The 18,194-nt window shown below is 36.4% G+C and overlaps 2 protein-coding genes across 9 annotated transcripts in view; both read left to right on the forward strand.

The window, feature by feature from the left end:
- LOC137241336 (apoptosis-resistant E3 ubiquitin protein ligase 1) overlaps window positions 1–18,194 on the forward strand; it is a 236,233-nt gene that overhangs the window by 175,706 nt on the left and 42,333 nt on the right. For 2 of the 8 annotated variants that reach the window (XM_067768832.1, XM_067768833.1), the window contains exons 6-9: window positions 12,203–12,492; window positions 12,557–12,880; window positions 13,065–13,327; window positions 14,563–15,994. In XM_067768832.1, the coding sequence (XP_067624933.1) occupies window positions 12,203–12,492; window positions 12,557–12,880; window positions 13,065–13,327; window positions 14,563–14,665 (980 nt within the window). In that variant the 3' untranslated portion in view covers window positions 14,666–15,994. Of the gene's footprint in view, window positions 1–12,202; window positions 12,493–12,556; window positions 12,881–13,064; window positions 13,328–13,402; window positions 14,498–14,562; window positions 15,997–18,194 lie in introns of those variants that run through there. The other 6 variants (XM_067768830.1, XM_067768831.1, XM_067768836.1 and 3 more) reach the window with 4 other exon arrangements.
- LOC137241337 (uncharacterized) overlaps window positions 18,029–18,194 on the forward strand; it is a 30,812-nt gene continuing 30,646 nt past the window's right edge. Inside the window, exon 1 of the mRNA XM_067768837.1 lies at window positions 18,029–18,114. The gene's annotated coding sequence lies outside the window, so the exon portion shown is untranslated. The remainder of the gene's footprint in view (window positions 18,115–18,194) is intronic.

Raw genomic sequence — 18,194 nt, forward strand, 5'->3', positions numbered from 1 at the left:
TTTACTTTTTTCGACTTTGATTTTTAAGGTTTTTTTCATGACCTACTAAAAAAATTTTCATATGTATACCCTGTCCGACCCAAAAATGTCCGCTAAAAACGGACAACAGTTTTTTCAAAAAAAAATAACTTTTTTCCAAAAAACTGTTATCGACAGCGTTTTTAGCGGACATTTTTGGGTGGGACAGGGTATACATGAAAATTTTACAATCAAATGAAAATTTTTTTAGTAGGTCATGAAAAACCCCTTAAAAATCAAAGTCGAAAAAATGTAAAAAAAATTAAATTTCGCAGGCTCGAAAATTATTTTTTTGGGTATGCGTAGTATAACTTTTTTTGCTGAGCCCAAATCCAATCGAAAAATCAATGACGCGGTATCGGTTAATAAATCGACCCAGTCTAATATATATATTTTTAACACGTATGAGAAGTGTTTGAAAAATCACTTAATTACCCACTCAGAATTTAGATGATTAAATTTTGAATTTCCCTACATATAAATACGATTTGATTACTCTTTCTGACTAAATAATGAGATCCCATACAATTGAACAAAAGAAATAATCAAATATGAATACTTTTGATGATCAAAAACTGAAAAGCAAATTTCGATCACTTTTTGGAATCATTTTTGAAGTCCTTTGATTGGCGGCCACCGTGGTGTGATGGTAGCGTGCTCCGCCTACCACACCGGATGCCCTGGGTTCAAACCCCGGGCAAAGCAACATCAAAAATTTTAGAAATAAGGTTTTTCAATTAGAAGACATTTTTTTAAGCGGGGTCGCCCCTCGGCAGTCTTTGGCAAGCGCTCCGGGTGTATTTCTGCCGTGAAAAGCTCTCAGTGAAAACTCATCTGCCTTGCAGATGCCGTTCGGAGTCGGCATAAAATCATGTAGGTCCCGTCCGGCCAATTTGTAGGGAAAATCAAGAGGAGCACGACGCAAATTGGAAGAGAAGCTCGGCCTTAGATCTCTTCGGAGGTAATCGCGCCTTACATTTATTTTTATTTTTTATTTTTTTGATGATTAAATTTTAATATTTCATAAAAACCAACAAAAGAATAATCAAATATGCTTACCTTTAATGATCAAAAGCTGAATATAGTTTTTCAATCAGATTTTGGAATCATATTTGAATCAAATGTGTTTACTTTAGGTGATCAAAAGTTTATAATCATTTTTAATTCAGCTTTCTGAATCTGAATCTGAATCTTTTCGGACTATATTTGTTAACTGAATAATGAATTTTATACTTGTTAAAATTTTAGTTTTTATTGAAAATCTTATTTTTTTCACATACACACATTCTTTCAATCATGAAGTTCGGAAAAAATATGTATATAATTTGTATTATTAAGACAGTCTTCACGACAATGTAATACAAATGCTGCTCGTGCCCGAAGATATCCCCAACCATTGCTCCACCTTCGGCTTCCCAGAAAATACATAATAGTTGGACAATACAAAGGTTGTGACCTATTTGAACCCCAGGTAAGTGAAACTCTCTTGACATATGTACCTGGATATGTCTTCAATATCCCGTACAGTAATTTATTTTAAGATATTGACGATCACAGCTGATGTTGGATGTTGTAGTCGCGGGTGTAAATGGGTCAAGTTTGTTTGCGAGTGACCTGTGGTTCAAATAGCTCACTTCTGCATGCTTTCTTCCCCTGATGAAGTAAGTGAAATTTGTATTAGCTTATTTTGAATGAGATATGAAGAATAAATGTACCATAATCGCATTCAAAAATGATTCAAAAATCTCAACCAAAACGATTGAAATATGTTCACGAATATGATCAGAAAATGACTGTGAAAAGCCGTCAAATATTACTCTAAAATAATTAAAGCTCAATTTTACAATGATATCAAATATGAATAAAAAGCGTTTCGAAATAGGAATCATAAATGATTAGTATAAATAATTTGGGTCACAAGGTAACGACAGAGGGCATCTGCACTGCGAATGAAAAGATAGAAGCTGTAAAGGATTGGCCAAGACCATAGAACTTGCATGAATTAAGAAGTTTCCTTGGGCTATGCACATATTACCGCCGGTTTGTATCAAACTTTTCCAGCGTAGCCCATAGCCTCCATGATTTTACGAGGAAAAATAAAGCTTTTGAATGGAAGAAGGAGCAAGAGGTGGCTTTCCAAACATTGAAGGAGCGTTTGTGCACTGCCCCAGTGTTGGCATATCCGATTCCAGAAGCAACATTTATTCTAGATACAGATGCGAGTGGATATGCTATAGGAGGCGTTTTATCACAACTGGTCGATGGACATGATAAGGCAGTTGCATACTACAGCCGTTCAATTGGAAAACCAGAGAGAAACTACTGCGTTACACGGAGAGAGCTTTTGGCATTGGTAGAGTGCATTAAACATTTTCACAAATACCTCTACGGCCAGCGATTCCGCGCCAGCACAGATCATGCAGCGTTCAAATGGCTTCTGCAGTTCCGTAATCCGGAAGGACAATTGGCACGGTGGATCGAGCGACTACAAAGCTATGACTTTTCCATTGAACATCGAAAAGGTAGTACCCATGGAAATGCTGATGCAATGTCACGAAGACCATGTAGTTTGGAATGGAAGCACTATTCAAAGACCGAAGCTAAAGAAGACATTATAGATGTCCGGCTAATGACTATAACATGTACGGATGAATGGGACAAGGAACAACAAAGGAAGTGTCAGCTAGAAGATACGGATCTGTCACATGTTATGCAAGGGCTCGAACGAAACGAGAAACCAAATAGAGAGATGTCAGCAGAGAGTCCCATTGCGAAGTCATATTGGGCACAGAGGAACAGTTTAGAATTGGTATCCATTTGCTTTTGTATCCAGTATGGGAGAGTGAGGATGGTCAATACAAGAAGAAACTGATACTTGTTGCCAGAAAGAGGACACCTGACGTGCTCAGTGAGCTGCATAATGGTCCACGCGGAGGTCATCTTGGAATCACGAAGACGCTCGAGAAGATTAAACAGAGATTATATTGGGTTGGTTGCCGTCAGTTGGTCACTGAGTGGATTTCGAACTGCGAGGTTTGCAGCAAAACGAAAGGGCCCAAAACCCGAAGTCATGGCCAGACGAAGCAATATAACTCAGGTGCGCCATTTGAAAGGATCGCTATGGATGTCGCAGATCCATTCCCTACTAGCAACTGCGGAAACAAATATGTACTGGTGGTTGTGGATTATTTCAGCAAATGGCCAGAGGTATACCCAATCCCAAATCAAGAAGCGGAAACAGTAGCAGAAGTGTTTATAAACAATTGGGTTGCAAGGTATGGCGTACCAATAGAGTTATATTCTGACCAAAGCAGGAATTTCGAATCAGCTGTGTTCCAGGAAATGTGTAAATCATTGGGCATTCGAAAACACAGACAACTGCAGTGCATCCTCAGTCCGATGGTATGGTGTAACGTTTCAATAGAACCTTGGAGGAGCATTTAAGGAAAGTAGTAGACAAGTACCATAAGGAGTGGGATACACACATATCATTATTCTTAATGGCTTACCGATCGGCAGTGCATGAGACAATGGGGCAAACTCCCGCAAAGGTAATTTTTGGCAATGACCTTCGACTGCCAGCTGATTTGAAGTTTGGGATAGATGCCGATGCGCGGAGAAATGTCAAGAAATACACTGGTGACTTGGAGGAAGAGCTGAGAGAGATACACGATCTTGTAAGGCAACGAGCAAAGATTATGAGTGTCAAGATTAAAGCCAGATACGATAAAGCAATTAATTCGGAAGTTTTTAGGAAGGAGGTTTGGTGGTGTTATACAACCCACAACGAAAAAAAGATTTCTCCTCGAAATTGCAGTGAAATTGGGAAGGCCCATACAAAGTTGTAAAACGGATCAACGATGTAGTGTACCGCATACAAACTATTGGCAAACCACGAACCAAACTGAAAGTGTTTCATTTGGAAAGGCTGGCAGCGTTTAGATCGAGACATTTGTCTGATCGGGACGATCAGACTTAGGTGGAGGGCAGTGTTACGAATATTAGCAACGCTAAGGGATACTATCATCTCTAAGCCAATACTAAGCAGTGACTTGTATGCACATCAACAAGTCAATCATTATGTCTATACATATGTCCATACAAGTAGCGGAGAGTACAAACACATGCATATATCTGATATACTCCCAAAAGTAGGCAATCATCGGTGGAAGTATCACTCACATATACACGCGCATATGAGAAGCTATAACGTGCATCTGTAGTTATGTTATAGCTGGAAATTTTATAGCTGGTAAATAAGTGGCAAATTCTAGAAATAGAAACCCCTAGAAATAGAAACCCCTAGAATTCGTTTTAGAGGTATGGTTCCTTCGGCAAAGTTTCTTATTTTGATCCCTAGAATATGATTTTTACAGAGCAATGGGCGATGTTTTTGCCTCCCCACAAATCTACCCGGCCTAATATGTATATATGATTTCACTCACCTCAGTTTTCCAGCGTTACGGTACCAGAGCGCGGAATCTGTTAAAGAGTGGGAGAGATAATCCATACATACATATGACTGCAGATGGTTGCTCAGTGGTCTCTTAGATTTTCTTTTTCTAGTGTTTGGTCACTCACTCGTGTTTGGGAGCAGCGAGCGGGTCAACCATGCGTTATTCACCTAGTTGTTAGGTTACCATGAACGAACCAACCATGTGCGCAAATAAAAAAAATTAAAAAAACTTGTAAGATTTGTCGCGTTAAAGATGATGAAATTCGAATAAATAATAACTACTAGCAAATCTATGGCGGGATCAAAATAAAACGCGAATTACATCCGGAAATTGGATCGTCTTGGAAGTGAGCGGAAAAAAGTAGGAAGGAATATAATAATAAAAAAAGGTACAACATCAAGAAGAATTTCCTCAAACAAACTCAACGAAATATCCATGAAAAATCCTCTAATTTCGAATTTTGATCACAACGAACCAAATTTTGTTCTTGAAGTTTTCATTGCTTTCAATAATACAAAATTTTTGGTTTATAATGTCATGCTGGCCTAATAAAAGCTAAGGAAACCAAATGCAAAGGAAACAAGAATCAAGGCAAGGCATACCTAACTAATTACGTGTCCTACAAAACCTGAGAGCGTACATTTATAAGAAACTTAAAAACAAAACAAATAATAATAGATTTTAGGATTGATATAGAGTGAACTCAAACCTGGTCTTCTTGCTGGCTGCTGCGCTGGCGCCTTCTCGCTGGTATTTTCTCTGCATGGAGCGGGCGCACTCGCTCTTCGTCTCCTGATTCTATGGCTCTCACGCTCTCTGATTTTCCATTGGATATTATTAGATGGTCGCTGGAGTTCTTGCAGCGATCAATGACCTTTCGCTTTCCACTTACTCGATCAGCTGTGTTAGCATATAATCATCTGTGGTGGTTGTTGTTGTTGTTGTTGTTGTAGCGATACGGTTGCTCCCCGAAGGTTTAGCGAGTGATCGATGTGATGGTCCTTTGCCGTTTACAGATCCGGTACGCTCCGGTAACACAGCATCATTAAGGTGCTGGCCCGACCATCTCGGGAACGATTTATATGGCCACATTAAACCTTCAGGCCAATCCGGTATTTTAGTCGCCTCTTACGACAGGCATACCTACCGCGGGTATATTCTAACCCCCTGACCCGCTGGGTTATGTGTTGTTGCTCTTCAACTTCACCTGTCACTGCTTCCGATCGCGCAGATACTTTTCTTCTGTTGATGTTGGCGGGTCATTGCGGGCATATAAAACACTAGTATGTGTGTGTGATTGGGGACATATAAAACGTTAGTATGCGTGCGTGGTTGTGTGTATCGGGGTGAGCGTTTTTACGTGGTATGCATGCACGAAAACCAAGGTGCTTGGTGGCGGTTTTCCCTACTGTTGGTAGCCTGTTGTGGAGGAAACTAAAGTTAGTAGGCTGTCTTCAACTAAGAATCGTCAGTGCTAAGTGACAGCCGATTTCCCGAGGCAAAAAGAAAAAATGATATTTTTTTCATATCACCTTCACATGACACTCAAAGAAAACAATTTTCATTTTTATACTCAGCTGAGCAGAGCTCACAGAGTATATTAACTTTGTTCGCATAATGGTACCCCGTAACGGCATACAGTAATAGAGATAGACTTCTATATATCAAAATGATCTGTGCGAAAAAAGAAATTCATTTAGCCATGTCCGTCCGTCTGTCTGTCCGTGAACACAATAACTTCAGTAAATTTTGAGGTATCTTAATGAAATTTGGTATGTAGGTTCCGGGGCACTCATCTCAGATCTCTATTTAAAATGAACGCAATCGGACTATAACCGAACACCCACTTTTTCGATATCGAAAATTTCCAAAAACCGAAAAAGTGCGATAATTCATTACCAAAGACGGATAAAGCGATGCAACTTGGTCGGTGGGTTTACCTTATGACGCAGAATAGAAAACTAGGAAAATTTTGGTCAATGGGCGTGGCACCGCCAACTTTTAAAAGAAGGTAATTTAAAAGTTGTAATTTTTCAGTCGTTGAGGGTATCATGATGAAATTTGGCAGGAATGGTACTCCTATTACTATATGTATGCTAAATAAAAATTTGCAAAATCGGATGACGAACACGCCCACTTAATAAAAAAAATTTTTAAGTCAAATTTTAACAAAAAATTTAATATCTTTACAGTATATATGTCAATTATGTCAACATTCATATCCAGTAATTATATGGTGCAACAAAATACAAAAATAAAAGAAAATTTCAAAATGGGCGTGGCTCCGCCCTTTTTCATTTAATTTGTCTAGAATACTTTGAATGCCATAAGTCGAACAAAAATTTACCAATCCTTGTGAAATTTGGTAAGGGCATAGATTCTATGACGATAACTGTTTTCTGTGAGAATGGGCAAAATCGGTTGAAGACCAGGCCCAGTTTTTATACACAGTCGACCGTCTGTCCTTCCGCTCGACCGCTAACACGATAACTTGAGCAAAGATCGATATATCTTTACTAAGCTTAGTTCACGTACTTATCTGAACTCACTCTATCTTGGTAATAAAAATTGGTTTTTTGACGCAAGGTATACATAACTTTAGAAAAAACTTTGTAAAATGGGTGTGAAACCTACCATATTAAGTAGAAGAAAATTAAAAAGTTCTGCAGGGCGAAATCAAAAGCCCTTGGAATCATGGCAGGAATACTGTTCGTGGTATTGCACATATATATAAATAAATTAGCGGTACCCGAAAGATGATGTTCTGGGTCACCCTCGTCCCCATTTTGGTCTATATCTCGAAAACGCCTTCACCTATATAACTAAGGGCTACTTCCTTTTAAAATACTCATTAACACCTTTCATTTGATACCCATATGGCACAAACACATTGTAGAGTCACTCTTGGCCCACCTTTATGGTTATATCTCGAAAAGGCGTCCACCTATAGAACTAAGGCCCACTATCTTTTAAACTACTCATCAACACCTTTCATTTGATACCCATATCGTACAAACACATTCGAGAGCCACCCCTGGTCCACCTTTATGGCGATTTCTCCAAAAAGCGTCCACCTATAGAACTATGTCCCACTCCCTTTTAAAACACTCTTTAATACCTTCCATTTCATACCCATGTCATACAACCACATTCTAGGTCCATTTTCCTACATGGTTATTTCCTTATTTTGTCTTCAAAGTTCTGTAGAGCGAAATCAAAAGCCCTTGGAATCATGGCAGGAATACTGTTCGTGGTATTGCATATATATATAAATAAATTAGCGGTACCCGAAAGACGATGTTCTGGGTCACCCTCGTCCACATTTTGGTCGATATCTCGAAAACGCCTTCACCTATACAACTACTACCTTCACCTATACTCCCTTTTAAAATACTCATTAACACCTTTCATTTGATACCCATATGGTACAAACACATTGTAGAGTCACCCCTGGTCCACCTTTATGATGATATCTCGAAAACGTTGACATATAAAACTAAGGGCTACTCCCTTTTAAAATACTCATTAACACCTTTCATTTGATACCCATATCGTGCAAACACATTCTAGAGCCACCCCTGGTACACCTTTATGGTGATTTCTCCAAAAAGCGTCCACCTATAGAACTATGTCTCACTCCCTTTTAAAACACTCTTTAATACCTTCCATTTTATACCCATGTCATACGACCACACTTTCTAGGTTCATTTTCATACATGGTTATTTCCTTATTTTGTCTTCAAAGCTTTCAGCTGAGTATGTAATGTTCGGTTACACTCGAACTTAGCCTTCCTTACTTGACTTTTCTCACTTTCATTTGTGAAACTGGTAGTGAAAGTGAATCATCTATTTCTTTCTGTCGTCGATGAAATGGGCAGCACACATCCGACCGAAACGCTCTCAGCAATGTTAAGCGGTTTCTTAAAGCACTTTCTTGACTTACCTTTAGGTGTCCTTACTCGATCGAACTAGTGGTTTCGCTCCTGCATCGGGTTCTAAGTTTGCCCGCACCTACTTCGTCCAACCAAAATTTCCAGGACGGTTTATTAATTTTAGCACTCACTACACTATTACCCACACTCGCGACTTATACTTTCGCTTTGAAATAGACTTTAACACACTTCACGAAAAATTAAAAAACTTTTTTATTTTTTTCTAATGCCAATTTTGTTGGCTGCCGATCGCACTTTGGAAAAACCGCCACGTAATACGAAGTTTACCGCCGTTATGAGCCTTTTATATCCTACAGTTCCTGTTTTTGGCCTAACTGACTAGTTTCATGTGTATAGGTATCTTATTGTATCTAATCGCTGAATTCCTCCTACTTTTGCTTAGCAACCAAGACGCACACATACGCATAGTGAACTGCGTTATATTCCCGCATAGTTAGTGCAGTTTAGACCAAAGAAGATAAATATACTAAGAGCCGTCACTCGTTATTTCTTAGACATTTACTCGATGTAAACTGTGAGGTAGTCGCTACTTTTTTTTTGGCGAGATGTTTATAAATGTCTTCTATACATTTTCATTAGGTATTTGTGTTTATTTTTCCGACTGTATTTAATTAATTATTTAATTCTCTTTACAAAAAACACGTTTGCATAAAGTGACAACACCGCATGGATAAATGGAAGGCAATTCAAAAATGTCCCTCATAAAACAAAAGTAGCGACTACCTCACAGTTTACATCGAGTAAATGCCTAAAAAATAACGAGTGACGGCTCTTATTATATTTTCCTCTTTGTTTAGACTACTATTGCATTTCAAACGTACAACATTGTATTCACAAACGTACTTGCCCACATACACACACACAGGTAATGATACATGGGGCAGGAGTCAGACCAAATGGGGCAAGGCTGGCGTTACATCTTGGCTCCGACCTTTTTAAACGAATTTATTTAGCTTGACTTGACAGACTGGCACGATTTTTGTAATTGAAATTTAAGTAACTTCCCGATAAGCTACAAGCTTGAAACTTGGAATATAGTTCAGAACCCGATGACAATGTAATAATAAGAAAGAACTCCGCTAGGTGGCGCAAGGATCGATATATTCAAAAAAATCGTATTTGTGGTCCGATTTGGCTCATATTTGGAACACATAATACATACAAGAATAGAAAGCGAACTATGAAAAAAATCGCCGCTAGGTGGCGCAAGGATCGAGATATTCAAAAAGTTTATTTGTGGTCCGATTGGTCCATATTTGGAACAAATATTACATACAGTGCGGTAGAAGTGACATAAAAATATTTTGGAGTTGGAGGAGGTAAAGTCTTTGGAAGGATTATGTATTGAGGACATAGATTGTAACAAATTGTCAGGAAAGAGTCCTTGTAATAATGAGTCACTAAATGAACTAAATAGAATGAGAAATAATAAGTAATTAAATAAAGACTAACAACTTGAAAAAAAAAATTTTATAAAAAAATGTTAAGTTAAACGGTGTTATTGAAAACAAACTTACATTAAGTAATAATAATACTAAAAGCTAGAAAATAATTGGGTAGGTTCTAGGTACTAGGTACTCCTCATCAATCTAGGGCGTTGATTATACAATGAAATAAAAGCGTTGGACGCGTCAAAAAATTTTGGGATTGATTTTTATATAAGTTCTCATTGAGCTACAAGCGTAAAACTTAACAGATAGGTGAAGACACCGAGAAAATTGTAAGAAAAGGGGAAAAATAAAAAAATTGGAAGCACTTCCTTTATATAAATGGACAACAATCAGCGAAAAATATAAAGACATATTCTTGCTAAACTTTGATTTTTAAATTTTGACATAGAAATTGCAAAAATATTTATGAGAAGTAAAAATAAAAAGGTGGAGCGCAATTGATTGACTAATAACACTGGTCAACCGTGAAAAAAACTGTCCAGACTTTTTTTAGTCGTTTTAAGTCAATTTAAGGGTGCTGACGTTTCTTTCTAACAGCTCTAGTTTTTATTTTTGTGTAGGTGTTAAATTCTTACAAAAATTAGTATTTTTACATATTTAATTTTAATGATTTACCGCGTATCAGCACAAAATTGCCTTTTATAAGACTTTCTTGCCTATGGGTCTTGTTGAAGATCCCGACAAAGACTCCAGCAGTAATCGGCAATCATATGCGCGTCCCATCTTCCTTTGTATCGCTCTTCCATAACACGATTATACTGCTGAAATCTTTCGCCCTGCTCTTCACTATAATCTCCAAGATTCATTGTTAGAATCAGAACAAAACGAAAATTTGGAGATGTTATAAGAAAACACAATAAATACTCTTAGTCAAAGCCAATACGAACGAATAGTAATTGAAAAGTGCAAAAGCGAAAGACGCAAACTCCAATTTCAGTTTCATTTTAAACTATTTGTTTTTGTATTTGTTGTTTATGTTTTGTTTAACTTAAAGAAAGTTTAAGAACAAAAACAAAATAATGTCGATCACTTTCGCTGAGTCCTTCTTATTGACATTGTTGTAGGCTTTTTTTTTTAATTTTCATTAAATGAAACAACAAATACAAAAACCAATAGTTTAAAATGAAAGAACAAAGGCAAATATTAAATGAAGTATTAAAAAAAATTAGGTTTGCTTTTGTAAATTGTTGCATTTTTTGTTTTTGCACTTTTCTACTGCTACAAAAAAAGTAAAATGATTTATGAAATCAGCACACAAAACTACATCTAATGTGATAAAAAATTTCCTTGGAAAATTTTGAAAAGTGGAAATTTGTTCCGCAGTGTATAATCTCCTTTCCTACCAATTTTCCAATCCAAGTAATGTGCGCTCCACTTTTATATTTTTACTTCTCATAAATATTTTTGCAATTTCTATGTCAAAATTTAAAAATCAAAGTTTAGCAAGAATATGTCTTTATATAAGGAGACATTTTTCGCTGATTTTTGTCCATTTATATAAAGGAAGTTCTTAAAATTTCTTTATTTTATTTTTATTAGTATTGCCATTTGTATGTATCCAAGAAAAAGACAATTTTGTCTCCAAAGCTCTCAGCTGAGTATGTAATGTTCGGTTAAACCCGAACTTAGCCTTCCTTACTTGTTATACTTAAATCTTTTTAATCAATATTTCATACATTGAAATTTTCATCGTTTTAGTTAATAAGAACTTTTTACTTATCGATATTTGCATAAAATCCCAAGGCTACAATCTATTTTCGACGTTGGTTCGTAATAAGGTGACTTCTCTTGGTCATTGCGCCCCACGTGGGGCGCAGTTAAAATATAGCTTTAATCACGAAGTACGACCCCTAACCGATAACTTTTTTTGGCAAGTTGAGATTCATAAAAAATAATATGAATCATAAGTGATGTTTGGAGAAGTATATGCGTACACGCCTGGCGATGTCGGATGGCCTTGAAATCCGGCAAACACGATCAACATCTATAACACTCTCCAAAGCCTTCGCTACAAGAAGAAGAAGTGGGAGGGGGATTGATGGTGAGAGTGGTAGTAGGTGCAGGAGTGGGAATAAGAGTTGGTATTATAGTGAGACTTGGTAGAAAGAAATAAAAAAATACATGAAAGCTTAAGTTTGGGCAAAACAAAGTCTTAAAGTTTTAAAGACTTTTTATTAATTTTTTTGGAAATCCAAGTAATTTTGAGACAGATTTGAAGCTATCATCTAATCCCTTCCAAGCAATGAGTGTTAGGCCACTTCTACAATTCCACACATCCGCACAGTCCTTTTATATGTTACCTTGATATATTACTTTAAATTAGGGATCGATTGGGGTGGCTTACGTCGTGAGTGGTTTGAACTGGTCTGCAGCGCACTATTTGATCCTCGCGGTGGACTCTTTTGCACTTTCCATGAGAAACATCAAGCACTGGTACATCCAAATCCACATCGACAATCGCATCTGAAGCTGAAACATTTTGAGTTTGCTGGCAAGATTGTGGGAAAATGTCTGTATGAAAGTGCATTGGGCGGCACATATCGTCAGCTTGTGCGTGCACGTTTCACGCGATCATTTTTAGCACAACTCATTGGTTTGCGTGTGCATTACAAGGTAGTTCTAAATAGAAACGAATTAAGCTGATGTGTTTTACTTTAAAATTTTTTGATTATTTCAGTACTTCGAGCAAGACGATCCCGATTTGTATCTCTCAAAGATTAAGTATGTTCTGGATACTGATTTGGATGCAGCCGACTCATTGGATTTGTATTTCGTTGAAGAAATTTATGATACAAGCGGTCAATTAAACAAAACGGTCGAATTAACACCGAATGGTTCCAAGGTGCGTGTTTCGAATGCAACCAAAAATCAATACTTAGATGCTTTAGCGCAGCAACGATTATGTAGCAGTGTTAAAGAAGAGGTGGATGCATTTCTAAAGGGCCTAAATGGTATCATACCAGACAATTTGCTAAGCATTTTTGATGAAAACGAGCTGGAGGTGAGTTGAGACATAGCAAAACTGGGTAATAAGAATCATAGGTATTATCGATTGTAGCTGCTATCGCAATGATTTTAACTGATTACTGTAACAGAAATTATTTTATAACCGTAATCCTTATCACCCAGTTCTGCGAATCATATCTAATCGCCAGAAATATTTAACTTTTAAATGTTTTTTGTAGTTACTAATGTGCGGCACTGGCGAATATTCTATTGCCGACTTCAAGGCGAATCACATTATAAACGGTAATTCGTCTGAGTTTCGTCGTGTGTTGGCTTGGTTTTGGGCTGCTGTTAGCAATTTTAGTCAAACCGAAATGGCGCGTTTGCTGCAGTTTACAACAGGTTGCTCTCAATTACCACCAGGCGGATTTCAGGAATTGAACCCACAATTTCAAATAACTGCTGCGCCAACATTTGGCAATCTACCGACAGCACACACATGGTAAGTGTACACGCATTGTAGTTTAATATCAAATTGCCACTGCCTATTGGGACTACTCCCTGCGTTCCCTTTCAGCATGAATCGGTTCTCACCACAGAAACACCATTTTGCTCACGACAACAAAGTCTTTCTTGCGTTTGGACATTTGGGGACATTTGGGGTTCTCCACAAAAACTCAGTGCACCTTGGGTCATTCACCATGTTAAAGGAGCAATGAAGTATGACTTGTTCTGCGTTTTCATTTCGATTAGGCAGCTAGGATCGATACGATCCTTTATACCCTTGAATCATGAGATACGATACTCCTATTAAAAACATGATCGAAGCACTAAATTAGTTGCGTGTAAAACAGTTAGTATTCTACAATAGTACGAAATTTGTATTTAATATCAAGCATGGTTTGGTAATATAAATACCTTAGTAAAAAGCTTATATATGTAAAATAATAATTTTGGTTACCTCTTTCAAAACAGAAATGTAAAAGCAAAATATGTAAACTTTATAAAGGCCTGAGATATTTCAATGAACTTCCCCATCAAAGGGAAAACAAAAGCGGTCACCAGCTGCCCTTAATAAGGGCGGATTGGAAATTAAAGCTTTCCAGCAACTATTTAGCTGGAATTTGGTATTTTCAGCCGATATTTGCTGTGCTGATGGGAATTATTTGCATTCCCACAGAATTAAAACAATATAATATAAAATCGAATATAAATCCAAATACAAATTTAAACAGGAGAGGATTGGAAACACGTTCTTCCCAACATACCATTACATGTTGAAATGTTCCAACTATTGTTAGGTTTGGAAACGTCTCCTTTCCAATACCCCTCAAAAGAGTGGCTCCCAAATTCGTCCGTCTGTTGTGCTAGTCAATATTCTGATTGGAAACAATTGGCATTCCAACATCTTATTCAATAAAATTAAGCGAATAATTGTAATAATTATTACATAATTAACGATATTTAGTAGTTTAAGTTTTAGGCCTAAACAGCCGCAATAATAAATAAATAAAATTAAAAAACATTCGAACTAACTTAGCCGTCCAGAGCCCTACCCTAGAACCCACTCACTGTTTCTGCTTCTTCACAATTGGCATCTTCAGATGGTGCTTTGAATCCATGTCGTCGAGTTCGGCCATTTCTCTTGCCACCACATACACAAATTTCTTAACATATTCTAACTTCTTTTACTAAAAATCTACAATTTTTTTCTTTTTATATCATTTCATTTTGCAGTTTCAATCAGCTCTGCTTGCCTGATTACGAAGGTTACGAGCAATTCGAAAAAGCACTGCTCTTGGCTATAAGTGAGGGCAGCGAAGGTTTTGGAATGGTTTAAGCTTTTATTGTACTGCCTCTTATCAGTATACATAAACAAAACTAGTCACAAATAGTAGTTACGTAGTTATCTAAGTAAATCAGACATTGTGTTCCTTTTACGAATTGTCGTAGACCTAAAAAAAAGAATGAAAAAAGCGGTTAATTATTGTTGCTATTAAATAGCAATTTCAGTTATTAAATCGAATCGATATTCATAGTATAAATGCAATATTAATGGCGTAAAATATTAAAAATAGAAGAACTAGGGAAGCAATAAGTAATAAGAAAAGATCGATATCATCATCAAGAATTGTGATATTTGTAATTTACATAAAACCACGTATGAAATGGAAATTTAAGTTAAAGAAAAAGTATGGTTTTGTAGTTAGTAAGTACTTACAAGTTAAACTTTCAAGTATGTACTACATTTGCAAATAATTACAAAAGCATTGTGTACGATTTTAAATAATTTATCTAAGATAGAGTGTATGTATGGAGTTTCTAAAACTTACATAAGTATTTATCAGCGTAAGGTTATCAGACGATTTAGAACTTAGGACCTGGTTAATAGCAGACCTGTAAAAAATAAGTTGCCAGTACAACTACGAGTAGGTACTGTAACGAAATGCCAGTATAAACAGTGGAGTGCCTGTACTTGAACTGCTAAAAAACAAATACGATACTTTTAAGTTTTCTGTAAGCATAAGTATGATTTTTTATGATAATTTATAAAATACTTCTTATATCTTCTATCAAAAAAGTACTTTAAGTAACTTAATAAGGATACGTACTCGTAATATCAAATTGAGGGTAACAGTACTGCGACAATTGCTGTTTGTACATAGTTATGTTTTGAAGTGCATCTGTACCCTATCTCAGAATTCTGTCGGCAAACCTTCTATTATAGCATTTTTATTTTCATTAACACCCTACTTTGGCTCAAAATATATTGAATTTTTGCTAAGATATAGGGCAACAATATGACGCGTTTTTAAGAGCGGTGGAAATGGGATAATATTCCACTCATTACTAGATATACTGCGTACTTTACATGTCTGGTGAATAGTAACTTTAGATTTAATAACAACGTATTTTAGGTAGCATACAAAGATGCTTCGAAGAAATCCCCAGACTTTATTTTTAACTGCAAACTTTATTTTGTTTACTTATTTTATCAAAAGCATTTATAAGGCTATAAAACAAGTATTGAAATATAAATAAAAAAAAAACTTAATAGTGAATCTGATTTGTTGAACGAAGTTGTTGAAAATTATTAGTTATTTAAGTATTTTGAAATCATATAGCGACCAGAGATACATATCGTTAGTTTTATGTGAAAATGTGCTAACACCCTTTTTTTGAAAAATTGTATTTTAATGCAGTTTTAAAAATGAATTCAAAATACATCGATCACAAAAAAAAAATATTTTTATTTTTCATTTTTACGTGCTGTGGGCAATGATGTGTAAATTTGCTAAGACGTCAGCTGTTAAAAAGAATGTGCTAAGTCAGCCTGTCAATAATATCAATCTGAGTTACTAGTCATTTCTTTGTGCGCGCATGTTTGTTGTTGTTGTATTAACGATAAAGACACTACCCGAAGGCTTTGGGGAGTGCTACCGATGTTGATGGTACTTTGCCGGATATACATAGATCCGGTACGTCCCGGTAACAAAGCACTATTAAAGTACTAGCCCGACCATCTCGGGAACGATTTATATGAACACATTAAACGTTCTATGCCATCCCGCCCTCCCCACCCCCTAGTTTCATGAGGAACTTGGGATCGCCAGAGCCTCGGCTGCCAATGAAACAGGTTTGGCCCTGGTAGGTGAGGTTCACAATTGGGTTGGAGACTATATATTGCGCTGGCAACTCCTTGGGAGGGTTGGAAACACAACCCCTTGAAATTGGATTCACCCAATTGAGACATGCTTTGGTGTTTGATAAATGCTTTGCGCTGACCATAATCTACTTCAATTCTTACATGTCGATAACTATATGGTTTCTTACAGACTAGTTAAAAATAGAAAACTATTCAAGCTTAAACTTATATAAGCTGTTATTAAAATTAATAACACTACTGAATCGATTTGCTAGATGTATAATCCTAGTTATAGGTCCATTCATAGCATAATTAGTTTTATGAGTTATTTCGATAAATAATCTATTATGCCGAAGATCACGCAGTGGAATATATGGAATGAACAATTAGATGAATCAGAGAAATTCGTGCTAAAGTTTATTACTGTATAGGCAAGCATGAGTGAGATAAAAGCTCTTCTGTAATGCAAAGCCTGAAGACCAAGCAATTTGTCCCTGCTGGTATATTATGGGAGGCCGTCTGGCCAGTGAAGCATAAGTAAAGCAATTTTTGTAAAAAATGTTTGAACATTCTCAATTTTATAATAGTTAGATTCATAAAAAGGATTCCATATTATTAAGCAATATTCAAGACCACTGTAACAGCAGCCTTATGATCTCACCCTGTTTCCCACTTGGAGCAACCCTGTTGTCTATTGTGAATAGACAACAGGTGTTGAAACAAGTTGGAAGCGGGGAGGTCGGCTCAAAAAGAAAGGCGGCCATCATTATTGTAAGGTTGAAGGAAGAAAAAGACTCGTGAACTAAGTGCGCAGACTAAAACGTTTAATTTAATTTAATTGTGCGGACATAAAAGACAGTACAAACTAAATAAAACTAAGTCTAGTGCTAAAGAACTAAAAACTATCTAATATAAAACTAAAACTAACTAAATAAAGAAACTTATACTAAAAATAGTGCGTTTGGTTTTTTGATAAGTGCGTGTGTGTATTAGAGTGCGCACAAGAACAATTTTTTTGAAGAAGTTCCGAAATGGAACTTCACATGGCGACCGTGAGGCAGCGTGCCAAATCGGATACAAGATGGGCACCAGGCCACCTGCAAAAGGCCACTAATTGGGCATGTCACCAATAGGTGGAAAAATTTCAATTTTTACCAAAACAAAAATCTACAAAAATATATAAAATACAAAAACCTACAAACAAGAACATATAAAACATAAAAATCTACAAAAAAAAATGTTCAACACTACAAATATTTCATCATATAACATCAAAAAGAAACTGTACCACGTCATAACGGGATAAGGCAAATCACGCCACCCCGAAACACAAACGAAGGCACCATAATTAGCGGCACATCGGAAAAATAGCAGCAGCGAAGGGACGACGTCAGCAGCAGAACGCCAGCAGAGGCGACACCGTATGGTGAGGTTTGCAGTATGTATGTATGTATATATAAAATGTAATATGTAGTTGCTTTCGAAATGTGTACATATAATTTTTTTCATAAATATTTTTCGCTAAAATACTTAAAATTCCTTTTATATTCGTTCAATATCAAATCGGATCGCAATATCTGTTGTTTCTTCAACTTTGCCATTTTTATTATATTTTCATACAAAATAACTTTAAATTTTCATAAGTAAAGAAATTTAGATTTGCAACAACAATGTGCATAGCTTGAAATATAATCAGTCTAAATCAAACTTGTATACATTTGTA

Source organism: Eurosta solidaginis, chromosome 2 (assembly GCF_040869045.1).
Source record: "Eurosta solidaginis isolate ZX-2024a chromosome 2, ASM4086904v1, whole genome shotgun sequence".
Classification (NCBI taxonomy): domain Eukaryota; kingdom Metazoa; phylum Arthropoda; class Insecta; order Diptera; family Tephritidae; genus Eurosta; species Eurosta solidaginis.